Below are 16669 nucleotides of genomic sequence, written 5' to 3'. Positions count from 1 at the left end.
GAAATGCTGTGAAACCGCTACATGACAAGGGCCTCACAGAAATCTAGAAATAACAAAGCAAACTATGATAAGGAGGACCCTCTGCTGTTAAAAAAAGTTAGCTGAGTAGTGAAGTACATCAGCAGGAGTGTGTGGTGGTACCAGCCGACCAAATGAGTTTCTGTCGATACTTCTATTCTATGTTGTGATAGCACATCTGGATCAAACCCTAACAGTTAAGATAAAAAAAAATGCTTCTGTGTTAGCAGTGTTCAAGGACATTGCTTAAACATTTAAAATGTCAAATACTGCATCCACCTTGAATTTCCAGCATGTACAGTGGCGGAGGGAACGCAGAGTTGAGAGCGGGAAGCAACTTTGCAAATCCTTAGATGGTACATGGCAGTGGCGCCTTCCTCACACTTTAGTTGGCTGGCTCTCCTCTGACTATTTGGCCATGAAAACCTCATCGCACAGGCTAAACATCTGATGTAAATAGCTGAGTCGTCATCCCTCGCCCTCCGGAGCTGAACAACTGAGATAAGTAGCTGAGCAGAGCCAAATGTTTTAAGATTTGTTGTCAGTTCTTCAGCAACATAACTCCATATGAATTTTTTGGAAAGCTTTTCGGAGCAGCACAGCCAGAACCCAAGTGCATCCTCGTGACCAGAGACAACTGAACCATGTGCGAAATGTGTTCCTTGTTTTCATGCTGGATGTAACGCCAATCAGTTGAGGTGCATTACATTGTTGTCACTTTTAGTCAAACTGGTTTTTGTCCCCACACGTTTCAACAAGCCTCAGCCACTCTGACCTATTCGGTGATGTGCGGCCAATACTTTCACAGAGCAAGGTAGAGAGTGACCTGTGCATGCAGCGCCGTCTCATGTAACTATGGCTGGTTTTGAGTAAACAAAATGAGGGGCGGATACAAGAAGATCTGCTCGATGCATTCATCATTCTGTGAATCACTTTTCATCACTTGTCTTCTCTTTTCTTGAAAAAACAAACATCATTAGTGGATGCAACTCTTTACCGACTGAACTTCACAGCTGACCTCGTTTTGCTAAAACACATCACAGCGTCTTGCAAATTAATACCGTGGTTCAAATGGATCACCTGCGGCTGATGGTGTTGAGCTGCATGGCGGGGGTCTGCACTGCTTCAGTGCTTTTATGCTGTATTTTTTTTTAAATCTTCGCCTGCTATTTTTCTTCAACACACCCACAGAAACTGATCTTGAGACCTGCTGTGTTTCCATTCAAATACGCATGTGGTCATAATGTTTTGGTGTGACGTGTTTTTTCTATATGTTGTGACGTGCTGAGTAAATACTGAGATTCCTCCGTGAATGAGTTGCAGATGTCCGTTTTAATCCGCACATGTTGTTGCTGGGTTCTAACGGAAGGGGGCGCCAACTTCCCCGGCAGGGACCCAGCAGAGACTCCCATTGGCTCCTGAGCTCATATAAGAGGCTCGCGAATGGAATTCACCGGCTCAGAAGAGACGCAGACACCGAGGGAGGCACCGCGCACGCACCGCCCTGGAATCTTTTTTTAAACCCACGGACTGAAATCAATGAAGGAGCGACGGTCGTGTCAGAAACTGTCTCTGAAATCCGCCATGGATCCCAGTCAGAGCGTGAAGTGTAAGATCGTGGTGGTGGGCGACAGTCAGTGCGGGAAGACCGCCCTGCTTCACGTGTTCGCCAAGGACTGCTTCCCTGAGGTGAGCCCCCTGAAATAACCCGTGAAAAGCCGACCACGACGACGGCGCTCACCCTCCTGTCATTGTTGCAGAGCTACGTCCCCACCGTGTTCGAGAACTACACGGCCAGTTTTGAAATCGACACGCAGAGAATCGAGTTGAGCCTGTGGGACACGTCAGGTAACCATTTAATAACTCATATTTGTCGTGCTTGTCACCTGCCCGGGCATGTTCTAGATGTGTACAGCCTCCACACCGACATGGAGCGGTGGTAAAAACCAGTGAAGTTCCGTGGGAAGAAGTGTCCCTACATGGATGTTGCATTTTAAGTGAAGCACTTAGTTGCTAGTCAACTTCATGCAAGGCTGTCGGGTGTTAAACTGCGTTCCACTTGTGCTCAGAAAGACCCTTTTCATTCTAGACAAGCGTGTTCCATCATGTTTAATAAAGAAACAGCACAGTTGGACAGTGTTCAGTATTTCAGGGATGGTTGTGAAGCACACCTTCCTTCAGAATATACCATTGAAATATGTATATTCTAAGCATTTAACACTCATTTAGCTGTTACAGGCCTGTTTACTATTGAGCCCAACTCTTGGATTTTGATTATTTTCAAGTAAAATCCTAAATCTCAGCACCTACAAATCGCTTTTTTTGTTATCATGAAATTAATCTGTGACCCATTTTAATCAAATAAGCTGCTTTAATCCTCACTTCCTGTGGAGTAATAAATGACACGTTTAGCTGCTGTGTTTTAAATGCCAGGTTACAGAATGATAGAGCCACTTGCTTTTATTTTGGGAAGAGTTTGTTCAAGTTGGACATTGGCCGGGGGGGGGGGTTAAACCAGCTGCTGCATCCCGTGTGTGTGCGCGTGTGTGTCAACAAACCCTCTGCCCATCCATCAGTGTGGAGGTGAATAGCCCAGCAGTCAGGCTCAAAGGTCTGATCCGTACGTTCCATGTGCTAGGATCGTGCATGTGTGTTTTGGGGGTTGGGGAGAGAGTTCAGGGGGCGTGGAGAAGCTGACAGCCAGCTGTTGCTCATCTCTGCTTCAGAATTCCTCAGCAATTCCCTACAAAATCATGGAGACACATTTGTACTGCTTGTGTAAATGACCAGCATCTTTTGAAAAGTGTAGGGGCAAGACGTGATACCGGTCGCATTTTTGATTACTTCATCTCTATAGTATTTCTGCATGTCTGCCTGCCTGTGTGCTTATGTGTGTGTTTCGTGTGTGTGTATAGAAATCAAAGCCAGGCCAACTGAGAGAATTTTCTTTTATTGCTCTGTCTTGGCCAAACGCCTGGAGCCGTTTTTCCCTTTTTTTTTTCCCTCCATTTCATAAAGCAGTTTGGGTGTGTGTGTGTGTTAGTGGGTGTAGGCAGTGGGGTCCCATTAGATCAGTGGATCTGGAGCCCGAGTCTGCTTCAATCCAAACCCCCATCCGGACACATTCTCCCGGTGAGTGATTGATAAGGCTTCAGGCTGGACTGATGGTTTTGTGGAGACACCCATGGGCCACAGCTAATCCATCGATCCCTTATCTTCGGAGGCGTGTGTGTGTGTGTGTGTGCTGTTCTGGGGGAGCTTGGTATGTCGTCTGATAAATACCGAGGAGCAGACAAGGAGACAAACACTCACCTCCTCTCGCCCTGGTGGCCTTTGTTCAGTGGTGATGAGGGACCTAATGAGTGGCTGGGTGTGTGTTAGAAAGGGAGGGTGCTTTGGTAATTCAGGTCATTAAGGTAAATGCCTGACTGTTGCCTCTGCCTTCCATTTGTCCCCCTCCCTGCTGGTCTGCGCTTCCCGGCCTCAGGGTGGGGTCCGTCTTTGATGCCTCCTCCCCATTCAGCCACAGAGGAAGCGCTTGATGCTGTCTGTCTGCCTGTCTGAATGGGCTGGTGTGGAGTTTGTTTGAGGATCCAACAGGAGGACAGAGCCTCAGCACCTGCTTGCCTGAGGCCTCATTAGTGCCTTCAATGGAACTCATCCATCTTTAGTAGGGCTGGGATCCTAAATAAAAGATAAGGAAGCCACTATGCTCTGGGCTGAATACAAGTGAAGGCAGGTTGATTTTTCAGACAGGGTGTTGATTTTCATTGAGACGTAAGAAGCTGAATGCTTGATGGAGGCTTCAATAGGGAAACCTGCTGAGGTATGTGCACTAGGTACATTTTCCGAGGCGGTTCCCAAGCCAGAGTGGGAATGCAGCAGCCCTCCCATACTGACTCGGACGCCTCTCCTTTCAGACGTCTTGTTGAATGGAACAGCAAGCCGCTGCATTAATGAAGCCTGAATCTGCCGTTTTGTATCGATGACCTTTGACCCCGGGTTCACCATCAAGGATGCAGATGAAGTTGCAGAGGCAGTAGCTGGCCATGTTGTGTGCAAAACCCTCAAAAATAAATGAGCTGTGCATGCAGTTGGTTCAGCCGTCGTATAATTACAGACCGTCCCAAACTCCTGTTTATAAACTAAAAATCTGTGACAGTCTTGGCAGCAATCCTCTAGCCTTTGGTTTTTGAAGCGTCGATTCATTTAAGCCTTGCATGACACCATGTTCGGAGCATGTTGGCTTGATCATAAATGTGTTGCCCACCTGACCTGTCTAAACTTCGACAGACTCGCTGAATTCAAGCCAGCACTCACACTGCCAGCAGCTGCTGAACTCATCTGCTCGCAGTAAATCTGTGGTTTGCAACGACCAAAACTAAAACTCTGAAAGAAGCTCTTGCGGAGTCATGGCGACTTGTTTTCTGCTGGTTTCGACATTGTTCCGCCCAAATAGTTAGCAACAACAGCTTTAGAAGGGCTGTCATTTAATCTTCTGTCAATCAAGGCTCATGGCGGATTAATTGAAACAGATTTGGGGCTTTGCAGGGGTCCATTGTGTTTGATAACGGCAATCGGTCCAAAGTATTTTTCCTCTCTTGAGTAATTCCCAGAAGGTAGGGAGGAAAAAAAAGAGACCCATCCAGTCTTAAAAGCCCAGCTTGATCACACGTGGATGGCACTGCACGACTGTGGGAAAACGCTGGCTTTGTGTTTTGTGTAGTGCTGCTTAAGATGTTAAGCGATGACCCTTCAGAGAACACAATGGAGTCAGATAAAGGCTGACAGAGGTTGGCTCAGGCAGCACAGACAATATTCCGTACTCCCCTGGTCATGTTGCATGTATCCCACACTGCGGACATAGGAATGGTGGGGGCGCAGCCATTGTTGCGTTGGATCACATTTCTGGGCCCAGTGAATTGAAGCTGCGTGTCTGGCATTCCTCAGACGAAAGGTTTCTACTTCTTTCCCCACAAAGACACTATTGTACCCAGCAGGCCTGAAACCTAAGCGAATGAGAAGTGCCTCTAAGTCTTCACATCACCGAGAGGAAGGGAAATTGCAGACTGGCAAAAAAATCTTTCTGCAATCCTTATGAGACTGGAGCGCTGAATAAAATGGAATTACAAAAGACACCCAGTGGATTGGGCGAACACAAATGTGTTTTTCTTTCTCAAAATATTTGCTGTTTGGGTTTGTCTTTTACTGTCCTTTTTTTGTGGGTCTTTCTTTTGTGGCTTCTAAATTGACTTCACCTTCTGCTGATGCTGTTTGAGTTCTCAACTTAACCAATAACTAAAATGACTGTGGCTCTTTCGTCCCATTTGTGTCTCAATATTGCCCTGAAAAAGAGAAACCTCAAATGACTCGACAGGTATGTCTTCTAGAGAGATTTATAGCAGCAGATGGGATGTCTAACCTCTGGCACGTTGTTTGGAAATCCTTTTTAGAATGTGTGTGTGTGAGTCTGTGTTTGGTGTGCTTGCTTCTTGTTGGCCTCACTTCTGACAAATGGAAACATCCCTCATTCTCAGTTGGCTGTTAACTTCCTCATCCGCGTCATTAACGCCTCATGCAGTCATGCAGGCGGAATCTTGGGGAGTCTCGCACCAGGTTGTTTATTCTGTCAGTTCTGGGATCAGAGTGTTTGAGTTAATGTGAGGACTGTAAGGGGAAATAATGACGTCATCGCGATCGGCCAATCAAATGACAAATATAACCTTCAATACCACTTATTTGACCAGCTACTTGGCCTTAAATCACTGCACCAAATTCGAGAGCTACCAAGAGGCTAATGGAGCTAAAGCTAACCGGACCAAACCTCAGGTGAAACCAATGCTAATGGAGTTTGCTTTGGACGACCAGTCGGGTTCTATTGTCGAAGACTGGAGGTTTCAGCAGCTCCCTGGACATGTGGTCGATGAAAAGGGCAGCAGTCAGGTTGTTCCGGTGTTTAACATGTGATAAGTGAAGTTTACATTGTGGGTTTAATCAGTTTATTGATCCTTGAAAAGTTATTTGATTGATATTAAATACTTTTGTATTGTTTATTTTTCATTGTCGCAATGTTTTCTATAGTGTTAGCATTGTTATTTAGTAGGTTCCTGTAATTAATTTAAAAAAATGGTGACTTTTGTGTGTGATATAGTTCAGAAAAAAACATTCAGCAAAACTCCATCAGCCCGATGGGACTTTCAAAAATAGCTGTCGGCCAAAAAAGTGGCGATCTATGTGCCCCTACATGTAAAATGAGTCGAGTGTAAATAGCCCTATCCACAGTGAAATATTTCGTCCACATCGTGGTTTTGCTGTAACGGCAGTGAAGAAAGCAAACTCAGGCAGTGCCATTTATTTCTACCCTCGTATTAAGTCGGCTATATAAAGAAGGGAAGTCAGGGTCTTGACGTCAGGTCTGTCTGCCTTCATGGTTTCTTGTCCCTTTCCTGTCCGTTTTCTGGCTTTGTCGTGTAGCACAGCGCGAGCTGAAAACCAATTTGCATTGGCCACATTTAGGTCTATCTCTGTCGCCGCAGCAGCTGTCCTTGCTTCATGTTACTCAAGTAGAAAATAGTTCTCTGCCTCATGCTCTTTGTGATTCGAGGTTACACAAGCTTGGTGGATGTGCCACGCTGTTTGTTGTTTCCACAGGTGTTCCTCCAGGCTGCTCGGCCTTCCACACGTACATGAGTGTGTGATCCACCCATGAGCTCGAATCACTTCAGCTATGCAAGCTATGCAGTAAAACAGCAGGCCTGCGGACCTGTTGCCGTACCTCAAGTCTGTTGGTCGCAGCTGGCTTACCTCAGGACTCTGACTGTGGGTGAAAGATAGAGCGCATTTACATTTTGCCCAGCCAATTGTTTCTCATGTCTAGAGGGACGTCTCATGTGGACAATGCATTCAAGATGATCTCCTTTCAGTGGGTGGCACCTGGGGGTTAAAAGAATGAGCTGAGGCTAGTCTGCTACATATCTTCTTGGTTACATTTCACTAGCAAGGAAACCACAGCAGGAAGGAGGGGATTTTGAAATCATTTCTGCTTATTGGCGAAAAATATGACTGAACACTGAATCTCGGTGTGTTTCCCCCGAACCGCATGTTCATTTGCAGTACCAAAGCCGCTCCCTGCATATGTTAAGAGCGCGCGCTTGAGGAGCGGGAGGGCGGGCTGGGTGTCCTTGTCCAGATTTAGAGATCCTGCGGGGGAACAATGGCTGAAGTTAATTAGATGACAGTCACCAGGTCTATTTGTGTGTCTGCTCTGAGACTCTTATCTCACAGGTCTGCAGGAAGATGACCATAAAGCAGGCTCTCTACTGTCGTCAGACGGCGCTATAAAAGCCCGGCAGGAGCACAAACATCTCTCACTGAGAAACACAAACTTGGATTTTGCATTCATGTCATCAAACGTGACGACATTTAACCAAGTGCTGCTGCCAGTGCTTTTAATTCTGATGGTGTAGGGTCGTCTGCCTCTTTATTTCCACCCATGCAAGCTGGATAACAGGGCCAGCAGACGGCCTGTCTTTTATACCCATGTTAAACCACTTCAGATAAAAGAATATGAGACCTCCTTAGCCACAATTCATTTTAGTGTCAAGGTAGAGGTTTATGTCGCAATAACACTATTAAAAAAGCTTGAGTGAATATTGAATTGCTGATAATGGAGTGGAAAATTAAATATTTTCATGTGTAAGAGAGGATATTAACTCTGTATTCTGCCGTTACCTCTCACTTATCTTGGTAGGCTAAGATAGCAGTCTTTTTACTGTGCTGCCAAATTAGTGATTTTGTTGGTTACTGCTAAGTTGGGTGCTTGCGTTTTCCTCTCCGTCCTGCATGTTTTTTTTCCTCAATTTTGTGGTCGTCTGTACAACGTTTTGAGTTTTAAGATTCATCAAACAAGGGAGCAGTGTCTTGCAGCAGCGAGGTTCAAATGAAAACAAAGTTGTCTTAAAGTTGCCTAAATCTCCAGGTGAAATCACTTGAGCGTGAATAAATTCACTCAACAGTTCATATAGTCAAGTCTCTTTCTTCAACGCTTGGCAAATATCTGTCCTCTGGCTGGGGAGTTTTTCCCCCCTGATTGATTCCAGAAGTCCAGCGCTGGAAGTAAAAACTAACAACGTGACGCAGTTGAGATTGATTGTAAGGCTGCCATGAGAACTGGAGAAAAGTACCGGTGGTGGAGCCCACATTCCTCCCACCGTGTATTTCCTGTGCAGTGACACGACTCCACAGCTTGGCCTTTTGTTCAAGTCGTGTCACCTCTCGGACGGTTTTGTAAAAAAGGTCTTCATTCTGCCGAGGGGGAAAAAAAATCCCATCTGAAAGTCATTATATTCACATCATGACATCTGAAGAATGTGTGTGTGTAGCTGTTGGCATGATAATGGCCGTGTCGCTGCCCATAGTTGACTGATGTTAACTCACTGAAATGGTTTTGGGTATTAAGATGTGGACTCCGTCTGCAGGATCAACGTTTGGGAATGTGAAACCGTGGAATTCGGAGCAAAAACCTCAGAGACAGAAAAGCCAGTTAAACTTGCAACATGTGAACGCAGTTTACACCTTGTTACGGCATATGAATGAACTATAAACACCATTTGAATCCTTCATTGTGGACTTGTTTGTGGACTATGTTGCTTTAAGTCAGGTAAAACTCTATTGGTTTCATTCTCAGCTGAAAGGATGCTGTGAATTCCCAGGCAGAGGAGAAGCAGAGAGCGTTCCATCCACGGACAGACTTTTTTTTTTGTGAAGGAGTATTGATTGCAAAACAAGGCTTTTTATCGTCCCCACGTGCATTCTGGTGTTGAGCAATATATTCCTCACGATTAAAAGATGTAACTGTTGTTTGCCAAGTGTCGGCGCAGCATGTCAGACTTCTTCAAAGGCGTCGTAGGTGTGCCGTATTTATGGATAACACTGTTAGGGCTAAATCAGCCTGACTGACTCGTGAACCAGTCATGCAGTTATTGATAATGAATGGGATGTGTGCTCAATATAAGGTATGAATGGCCCAGCACCAGTCTGAAATACAGCCCCCGTGAGAAGCAATCTTTCACCGTATTGTGTATTTTCCAACCTGAAGGGTGAATGTACCCTTTAAAAAGGGGGTCATCTGATTCCCAAACAGATGATCCGAGGTGCAGGATCACAGAGCTGGAACCTTTATTCATCAGCCTGTGTTGAGCTTTATGATGCGAGGCTGTGGCCCAGAGGGAAGCCGTGTCGTCTCCCACCCAGACTGTTTAGATTACCAACACCAGATCCGCCTGTGTGTATATGTGTGTGTGAGAGAGAGAGATGGTGCATTCCTGACTGCTCTCCACAGCAGTGTTTAGAGAGGACCTCCCAGGGGAACCTTCAGTTACCAAAAACAAAATTCCCCAGATTTTTTGGCAGCAGGTTGTGTGTGGTCAGTCCCTCACTTGTCATGTGATCTTGACTCACCTTGACATTACACCACCCTGGGCTTTTCTGGCGCAGAGTGGAGGGCGTCTCCTGGACACATGGTTCTCATTGAAGTCATTTCCTCGTTCTGAAGTTGTTTCTCCCGAGTCTTCCTTCAACAAGTGATCTTTGTGTAGTCAGCACTTTTTTCCTCTTGCGTTATTTGTTTTTCTCTCTGTGTTGCCATGGATTATGGTTTAGATGTACATGCCAAATGGAAAATGTCAGACATTTGGCCAAATTGATGCATTAAAACACAATGCTTTAGTTTCTTTCCGAGGACGGCCCCTCCCAAGCGCGCAGACATTTCTTACTTTAACAGTCTGCTTCCATTAAAGCACTTCTGGCTTTGCATAGTCAAGGGAGCTGCTTTTGGGGTAAACACAACCTCTTTCTAGGTTGCACAACCAGTCGTGGCCCTGTTATATTTGGAATGCAACATGTTTGAAACACCTATCAATTTCCATAAATACAGACAGTACATTGTAACAGTACAGTCTAAGGTACATTGTGTTTATTTGAAAAATTATAAGGACAAACTGCAACCACCACTGAAGTCAGTTTCTTCATTGTGCAACAAGAAAGTTGCTCAAATGCAGTATCGTACTTATTTTCTCAACTACATGTCCAGCCACGCTAAACAGGAGCTCGCTGTCATTACTTGATTTTGAACTTCAAATGCTGTGTACTGAGCAGGGTGGTGGTTCCCTCCACTGTCAATGAGGTTTGTTGTATTATGGGATTTCCAACAATCTTTCTACCTTTAAAAGAATTAGGGCTGGGCAATTTTCACTCAATACAAAGTCCAGTTTTTTTTTTTTCAATTTCAATTTTTGGTTTGTATTTTTGGGTGAAAGCACAAAAGACTAACTTGCTCTGAGCACAACTGTCAGCATAAGTTGGCAGCTCCATGTTTACTGCTGTAGACACGGTGGCATGCTCTGTGCTACACAAGGTGTTCAAATGCCTGGAGCTGTGGGACACAGCTCTGACTAGTGCTGACAGAAACAGATCATGTGCAATGTTTGAGTGGAAGATCATCATGTTTAAAGAACCAGTCACGCCTTATTTCACACAGTATCATTTGAATGTGTTTTGCTCCGCCTTGCATTGCCGGCCAAAGTGCATTTATGGTGCTTTTCACACTCATGGTTGTGAAATGGGAGTCTGATTTGCCCCCCTTGTGTACAGCCTTGCCACCCCTAACCCCAACACATTAACTAGAATGTTGCTCTCAACATGTAACTGTCGTCACTTCCAGTTTCAAGTCTCCGGTACGTGGTTCTCGTGATTGTTACAGTGCGAGTGTGTCCTGCCATGGTTTCCTGTGTAATGAGGACATCAGTGGAGGATATTTTTGCAGAGAGTCAATAATTTAGGAGAGAGGAATGGAAACAGGGTCACAGCGATGAGGGTTGATGGTGTCTGTTCTTACAAGTTGTGTAATCCGCCTGTCACTTCATTTTTCAGGCTCACCCTACTATGACAACGTGAGGCCGCTTTCCTACCCCGACTCAGACGCTGTACTCATCTGTTTCGACATCAGCCGCCCGGAAACACTCGACAGTGTACTGAAAAAGGTGGGTGCTTTGAGAGCCAGAGTGTCTAGACTTGGAACTCTTAACTCCACAAGCTTATCAAGTCTTTAACTGCGTTTGATCAACTGCACTGGATTAAGCCGACAGTCAGGAGGTTTCTCAAGTCGCGCCACATCAGGTCTTGTGATGGCAGTTTACAGAACAGTGCCGTGACCAGGATGCAGCCCGGTTTAGTGGCTTGAAGAAGGAAGCGGTGCTGTGTGAGAATCTTTACCGCTGTTTTCTGCCGTCACATGTGCTGGAGGTTAAGGGTCTCGTGTAGATGTCAGTCCTCAACACCCGATCACCTGATGCATGCATGTCTATTGTCCAACACTTGGACACAGCACGTCTGATTTTAACATAGACATAAGGTCCAAATGTTGCCTTCAAAATGGATCGACTGGTTGAGTTTATCACGAGCAGTTGTTTGCAGAAAAGCTGCTGAATAAATAGAAGTATTTGTTTTGGCGTGTCCTTCTGGATCAGCCCTCCCTATTGGTCTTTGCAGAGCTCCTCTATGGAGACATGCTTTTGAAAGTAGATGGAGTGGGAAAGGAACGTCTTCCTCAGCAGCTTGCACTCATAATAAACTTAGCTGTAAAACATTCTGTATTTGTGAACTCCCTCTGATATAGTATAAAGAAAAACTCATTTATGGAACCCTCTGGTGTGACACTTGGCTTCTCTGAAAGAGAACAAGAGACTACAAGCTCGTATGGACTTGGCCTCTGCTAACAAAATATGCCATGTGTGACCAGCAGCTAAGTGAGTTGGCTTGCATGAACTGGTGCTAACCTTCACTTCCTAACCCAAGCTTAATTATAAGAGCAGTCCCAAGAGGGGTTCTGGTTACTATGAACCTTCAAAGACCCCGGGAAGCACGTTGCTCTTGAGCCTGTTTCTCCGATACTCTGTCTGATAATATCGAGAATTGTAGCCTTAACCTCTGAATGTATGTTTATCAAAGCCCATGAATCCATTTAGGGCGGATCAATGACGGCGGGAGTTGGCGTCGCACCACTGATCAGCCTTAGAAATGATTCGCCGACGCCTCACTCAGAGCTGGTCTGGGCTTTTAGGCTAGTCTTCTGACTGACAGTGGTTTACACAAAGTGCCAAACAACTTCCTCTGAGCTGTTAATGAAGTGGATCTTCTGCGCTGGAAGTCTGCTGACCGATGATCCCTTAGGCACATTAGCTGAAATCCCTGAGAGGAATTCAATCCATCACAATGCATGCATTTTTTCAAGAGTTCAGAGTGCAGCGCTGCAGAGGAAGTTGCAGCCTGGGCGACGGCCTCGCAGGACCTCTTGTTTGGTCAAGACGTTGTCTGGTGCATTTGTAGTCTGTGGGCGCGGAGGGGGGCAGCCGTGGGGAAAGTATTGATCAATGGCAAAGCTTACGCCACATTCCAGCTCCGGTTTGTCGGCTAAAACACAGTGTTTTGTTCACCTTGCATTATTCATGATTGTGCCCTTGTCTGCAGTGGAAGGGGGAAATCCAGGAGTTCTGTCCCAACACCAAGATGCTTTTAGTCGGCTGCAAGTCAGACCTGCGCACCGACTTGAGCACGCTAGTGGAGCTGTCCAACCACCGGCAGACACCAGTCTCCTATGACCAGGTACCAGCTGTGAATGTCTAGAACCCCTCCCTACCCTTGCTGGGTGACAGAGTTAGCCATGCTTTCCTTGTTTTTTCTTCCTTCTTTTTTGCTTTAACTCACCATTCTCTCCACCTTGTCGCGAGTATCGCTTGTCAAGCTCAGGAGTCCAGTACAGAGACTCCTTTTATGTGGATCGCAAAAAATTTGACTGTGTAAAGTTGGAAAATAATAATTCCTTACTGTCACTGAACTCAGTGTATCAAGGTTTTCAGGGTTGTCAAGATACTACCATTGCAAACTCTTATCAAATACCCAGGAGGATGTTAGTCACTTGAACATGAAAAACAGAACCGTCGACCATCATTTATTGGAGTGTGAAAAAGAAAATAATGTAAAACAATCATTTTCATGTAGTGCAAATTCTACACTCTAGTACAAGTAATGACTATGTGAGTCTCATAGATTTACTCTGCCATTGCTCTGGGTACTTTCAAAGCGCTTACTCTGTAGTACTGATTCCGACTGGACAGCAAGCCACAAAGTCACTAATGGGGCAGTGGAAGATCATGTTGCCAGATTTTTCTCAGTGCTTCTAGAGTAGAGTGGGATGCCAGAATTTCGTCGTTCTCCCATAGTTTCTCACTTCTGCGGCTCATTTTTGTAGTTAAAAAAACACATTCTATTACATTGCGTCGGTTTTTTTTTTAAACGGCATGTTGCGTCGCTCAGTTTAGTTCCGCTTCAGCTCACTTGTTATCTGCATAAATGGTGGTACAGGATAAAGCCATATAGATACACAGCGGTTACTCGTGGTTGACATGTTTCGCTCCGCCTCGCAGGGTTCCAGCATGGCCAAACAGATCTCGGCGCCTTACATCGAGTGCTCGTCCCAGCAGTCAGAGAACAGCGTCAGAGACATTTTCCACGTGGCCACACTCGCCTGCATTAACAAGAACAACAAGAACGTCAAGCGCAGTAAGACCACGCGCGCCAACAAGAGGATTTCACACATGCCCAGCCGACCGGACCTGGCAGCCGTGGGCACGGACCTCAGGAAGGACAAAGCAAAAAGTTGCTCGGTCATGTGACTGATCCCAGCGTGGGAGATTAGACTGAGATCCAGGACAGACGGCGAGCAGGAAGTTTTGGGGCAACGCGCTTTCCTGCATGCAGTTTACCCCAGATTTGTCTGGAGGGGGGATTTATAAGCTCCACTTCATGTACTTGTGACTGGAATACTTCACACCAATGAAACCGCGTAGCATCCTGACCCACGCACCCCACCCCATCCCAGCTGACGAGGAAGCAGTCTGTCATTGGAATACCTGCTCGAGGAAGTCAGCCGCTTCCTCTGGGACGACAAAGGCGGATGCGGGCGAGGCTCTCGACGCCAACAGGATGTGAGCAGCAGAAGTGATGTCATTAGCAAAGAAGGTACAGGCAAGGTCCAGAGGAAAGATCCGGCAAGTGGGAAGAAAGGAGGCACAGCTGTTGCTGGATCACGACGTGTCACTCAGTGGACTTGTAGAACTAACTCATCACTGTGGTCCCATGGAAGCTGCAGGGTGCAAACCTGCCATGTCCCCTGTCTCTGAAGTGTTGATATAATGTGAAATCAATGGTGTGTAAATGTGTCTTTTTTTCATTTGGTCCTCTCTGAAACGGCTCCACCTCTGATGTGTGGTGTGTTTCTAGTCATCGGCCATGAACTCGGCCAACATTCTCTCTCGAGACAGATTCTGATCGTAAGATGAGAAGTTTTACTGACAACTTTAGCTCACGTGCAACTGCATTCAAAACAAGACCTCATTGTGCCATGATGAGAAGTGAGAGGAACCCTGAGGGTCAGTAGAATCCCGCCGAGCCTTCCAGCCAATGATGTTTAGGACGCTCATTCAGGGTTCAACCTTCTCACACGTCTGTTTGCAAACTTGAAGGAATCAAATTTATAAATTCTTCCAGACGCGATGCTGCAAGTTACTTGTATCGCCAACTGCGTAGAACTCAACAGGTCGCTTTTTGCACTGCTAGCTGCATATGCTAAAGGTTGTTGTGAAGCAAAGAGCAGACTTCCAAACTCAAACAGCCGTGCTTCTCACTGAGGAGGATTTTGAAATATCTCAAGTTTTGTTTTTTAATGTGGTATGTGTGTTTTGTCTGTTTGTAAAAAACAAAATCCAAAGATTGACTAGCGACAAATAGCTACGTTTGCCAAGCTAATTGGGTTCTGCGTCAATTTGAACATGTGCAAAATGGTGTTTTAATGATTTGCCTTTTCTGTAACAGCGAAAATAAACTACAATTAAAAAAATATTAAAGATTGAAATGCACTTTCACTTGTACCTTTCCGTCGTTCCAGGTAGCTGTTTCAGAAATCAGTGGCCTTCATTTTCCGCCTGTCCCTCATGTACATTCTCGTGTGTCTCCGATAGTAATGTCACTTTCAATTGTCAATGCCAATGTTGTTCCTGCCATATTTATTGATTTATATATTTTCCCCTTAGAATAAATGCAAATGGAATTGAATTTGAGTCTGTCTTGTGATTTATTTATTTATTTTTTAGTAATGGCTGCTTTGTTGAGGTTTGATTCAGAATTCAACTAGCTAAATGACTACTTTCCAAGAAGCTCAACCGACAATTTGTTTCATGTTTTTTCACGTTTTAAGTAAAATACTCAAAAATGCAGCGTCTTTAATATTCATCATGTTGTTTTACAAGTGCCATACCGAAAGAGCCCTGTAAACCTGACACTTCCTAAGCTACTATGCTAGTGATGTGCTCCAGGGTTTCTAATATACTTTATTTCAAGGCAGCTCTCTGGACACTCAAGGTCACTGCACCAAGCAACTTTAAAAACAGCAGAACACATTAAAACACCTGCAGCAGGAGTTAAGATGAATGAAACTAGAAGGGAATGAAAGTTTTGTTAGTTTAGAACATGAGTTTTGATGTGAAAAGGGCAGATGAGTCAATGTTCCTTTGAGTTTGCGTGGCAATGAGGTCCAGAGCGACTGAATGCTCAGCTGAGGAGGATGGTGGCGCTGCAGTAGAGCCGAGTGTCGTCAGCATAGCAGCGGAAATGAATGTTGAAATTTGTGCAAGATATTGGTATATAGAAGGAGGTAGATAATGAAGAGCAGGTGAGCAGGTCACACCCAAGGTGACAGAGGTGGGGCTGGATTTAAGGGACTTAAGTTGTACAATCTAGGTGTGGCCAGAGAGGTAGGAAGGGAACCAGTCCGGTGGAGTCTGGGTGATGGAAGGAGTCCAGAATGGACTGCCATGAGGAGGTTGTTGGTGAGTTTTATAAGCTGTTTCAGAACTGTGGAGTGGGACGGGTGATGATGGTGTTGGAGGTTGAACATAAGGGGTAGATTGGAAACTGGGGCTCATATTTCCAACCAGCCAGTTCACTGAAAGAAAGAGCATCAATGGTTTTAACGGTTTCCCAACTGTCCCTTTTTATGCAAAACTCCCATTTGTCTCTGTCTTTTTTAAGTCGATATCGATATCTATATTCTGATATTCTCATTTTCACTCATTTAATAGTATGATTGCTTGTTACTGCAGTTTTATTGTTCTGACCTCAGTTGTACATTTAGTTACTTAATGAAGCAGAAACAAAGGAAGAAATACAGATTTTGTTCATATCTCCTAAGCTATTGAATCAAGTCAAATGCTGGCTGTTTATGCTGCACTTCTTAAAGTGACAAACACAAAACCCATGGAATGAAATAACGCTGGTTTATGATTCAACGGATCAGTAATCCATGAGAGAACAATCAGTTTCAGTTATTTGATTTTTTTTATTGAATTTAAAAACCAAGGTGTGGATACATGTGCCCTGTGGCGTCACCCACCTCTCACCCAAGCAGCTGGGATAAACCCCAACTTCCTGCATTCCTGTGGAGGATCAAGGAAAAATATTGCACTGCACTGTATACTAGTGATGGGTCGATGAGGCTTCATGAAACAGTGTCCTGATTTTCAGAAGCCACCAGATGGCA

At 45.1% G+C, this 16669-nt stretch overlaps 1 protein-coding gene across 1 annotated transcript; it reads left to right on the top strand.

Annotated features, from left to right (window-relative positions):
- The first annotated feature begins 1468 nt into the window (after window positions 1-1468).
- Window positions 1469-15173, top strand: rnd3a (Rho family GTPase 3a). The gene is made up of 5 exons (XM_053881751.1): window positions 1469-1707; window positions 1779-1866; window positions 10948-11057; window positions 12544-12678; window positions 13500-15173. Exons 1-5 carry the CDS (start codon window positions 1558-1560, stop codon window positions 13746-13748), a joined length of 732 nt encoding a protein of 243 aa, XP_053737726.1. The 5' UTR covers window positions 1469-1557; the 3' UTR covers window positions 13749-15173.
- The last annotated feature ends 1496 nt before the right edge of the window (window positions 15174-16669 follow it).

Source organism: Synchiropus splendidus, chromosome 1, assembly GCF_027744825.2.
Source record: "Synchiropus splendidus isolate RoL2022-P1 chromosome 1, RoL_Sspl_1.0, whole genome shotgun sequence".
Taxonomy (NCBI): Eukaryota; Metazoa; Chordata; class Actinopteri; order Syngnathiformes; family Callionymidae; genus Synchiropus; species Synchiropus splendidus.
This window is presented reverse-complemented; position numbering and strand designations above follow the sequence as displayed.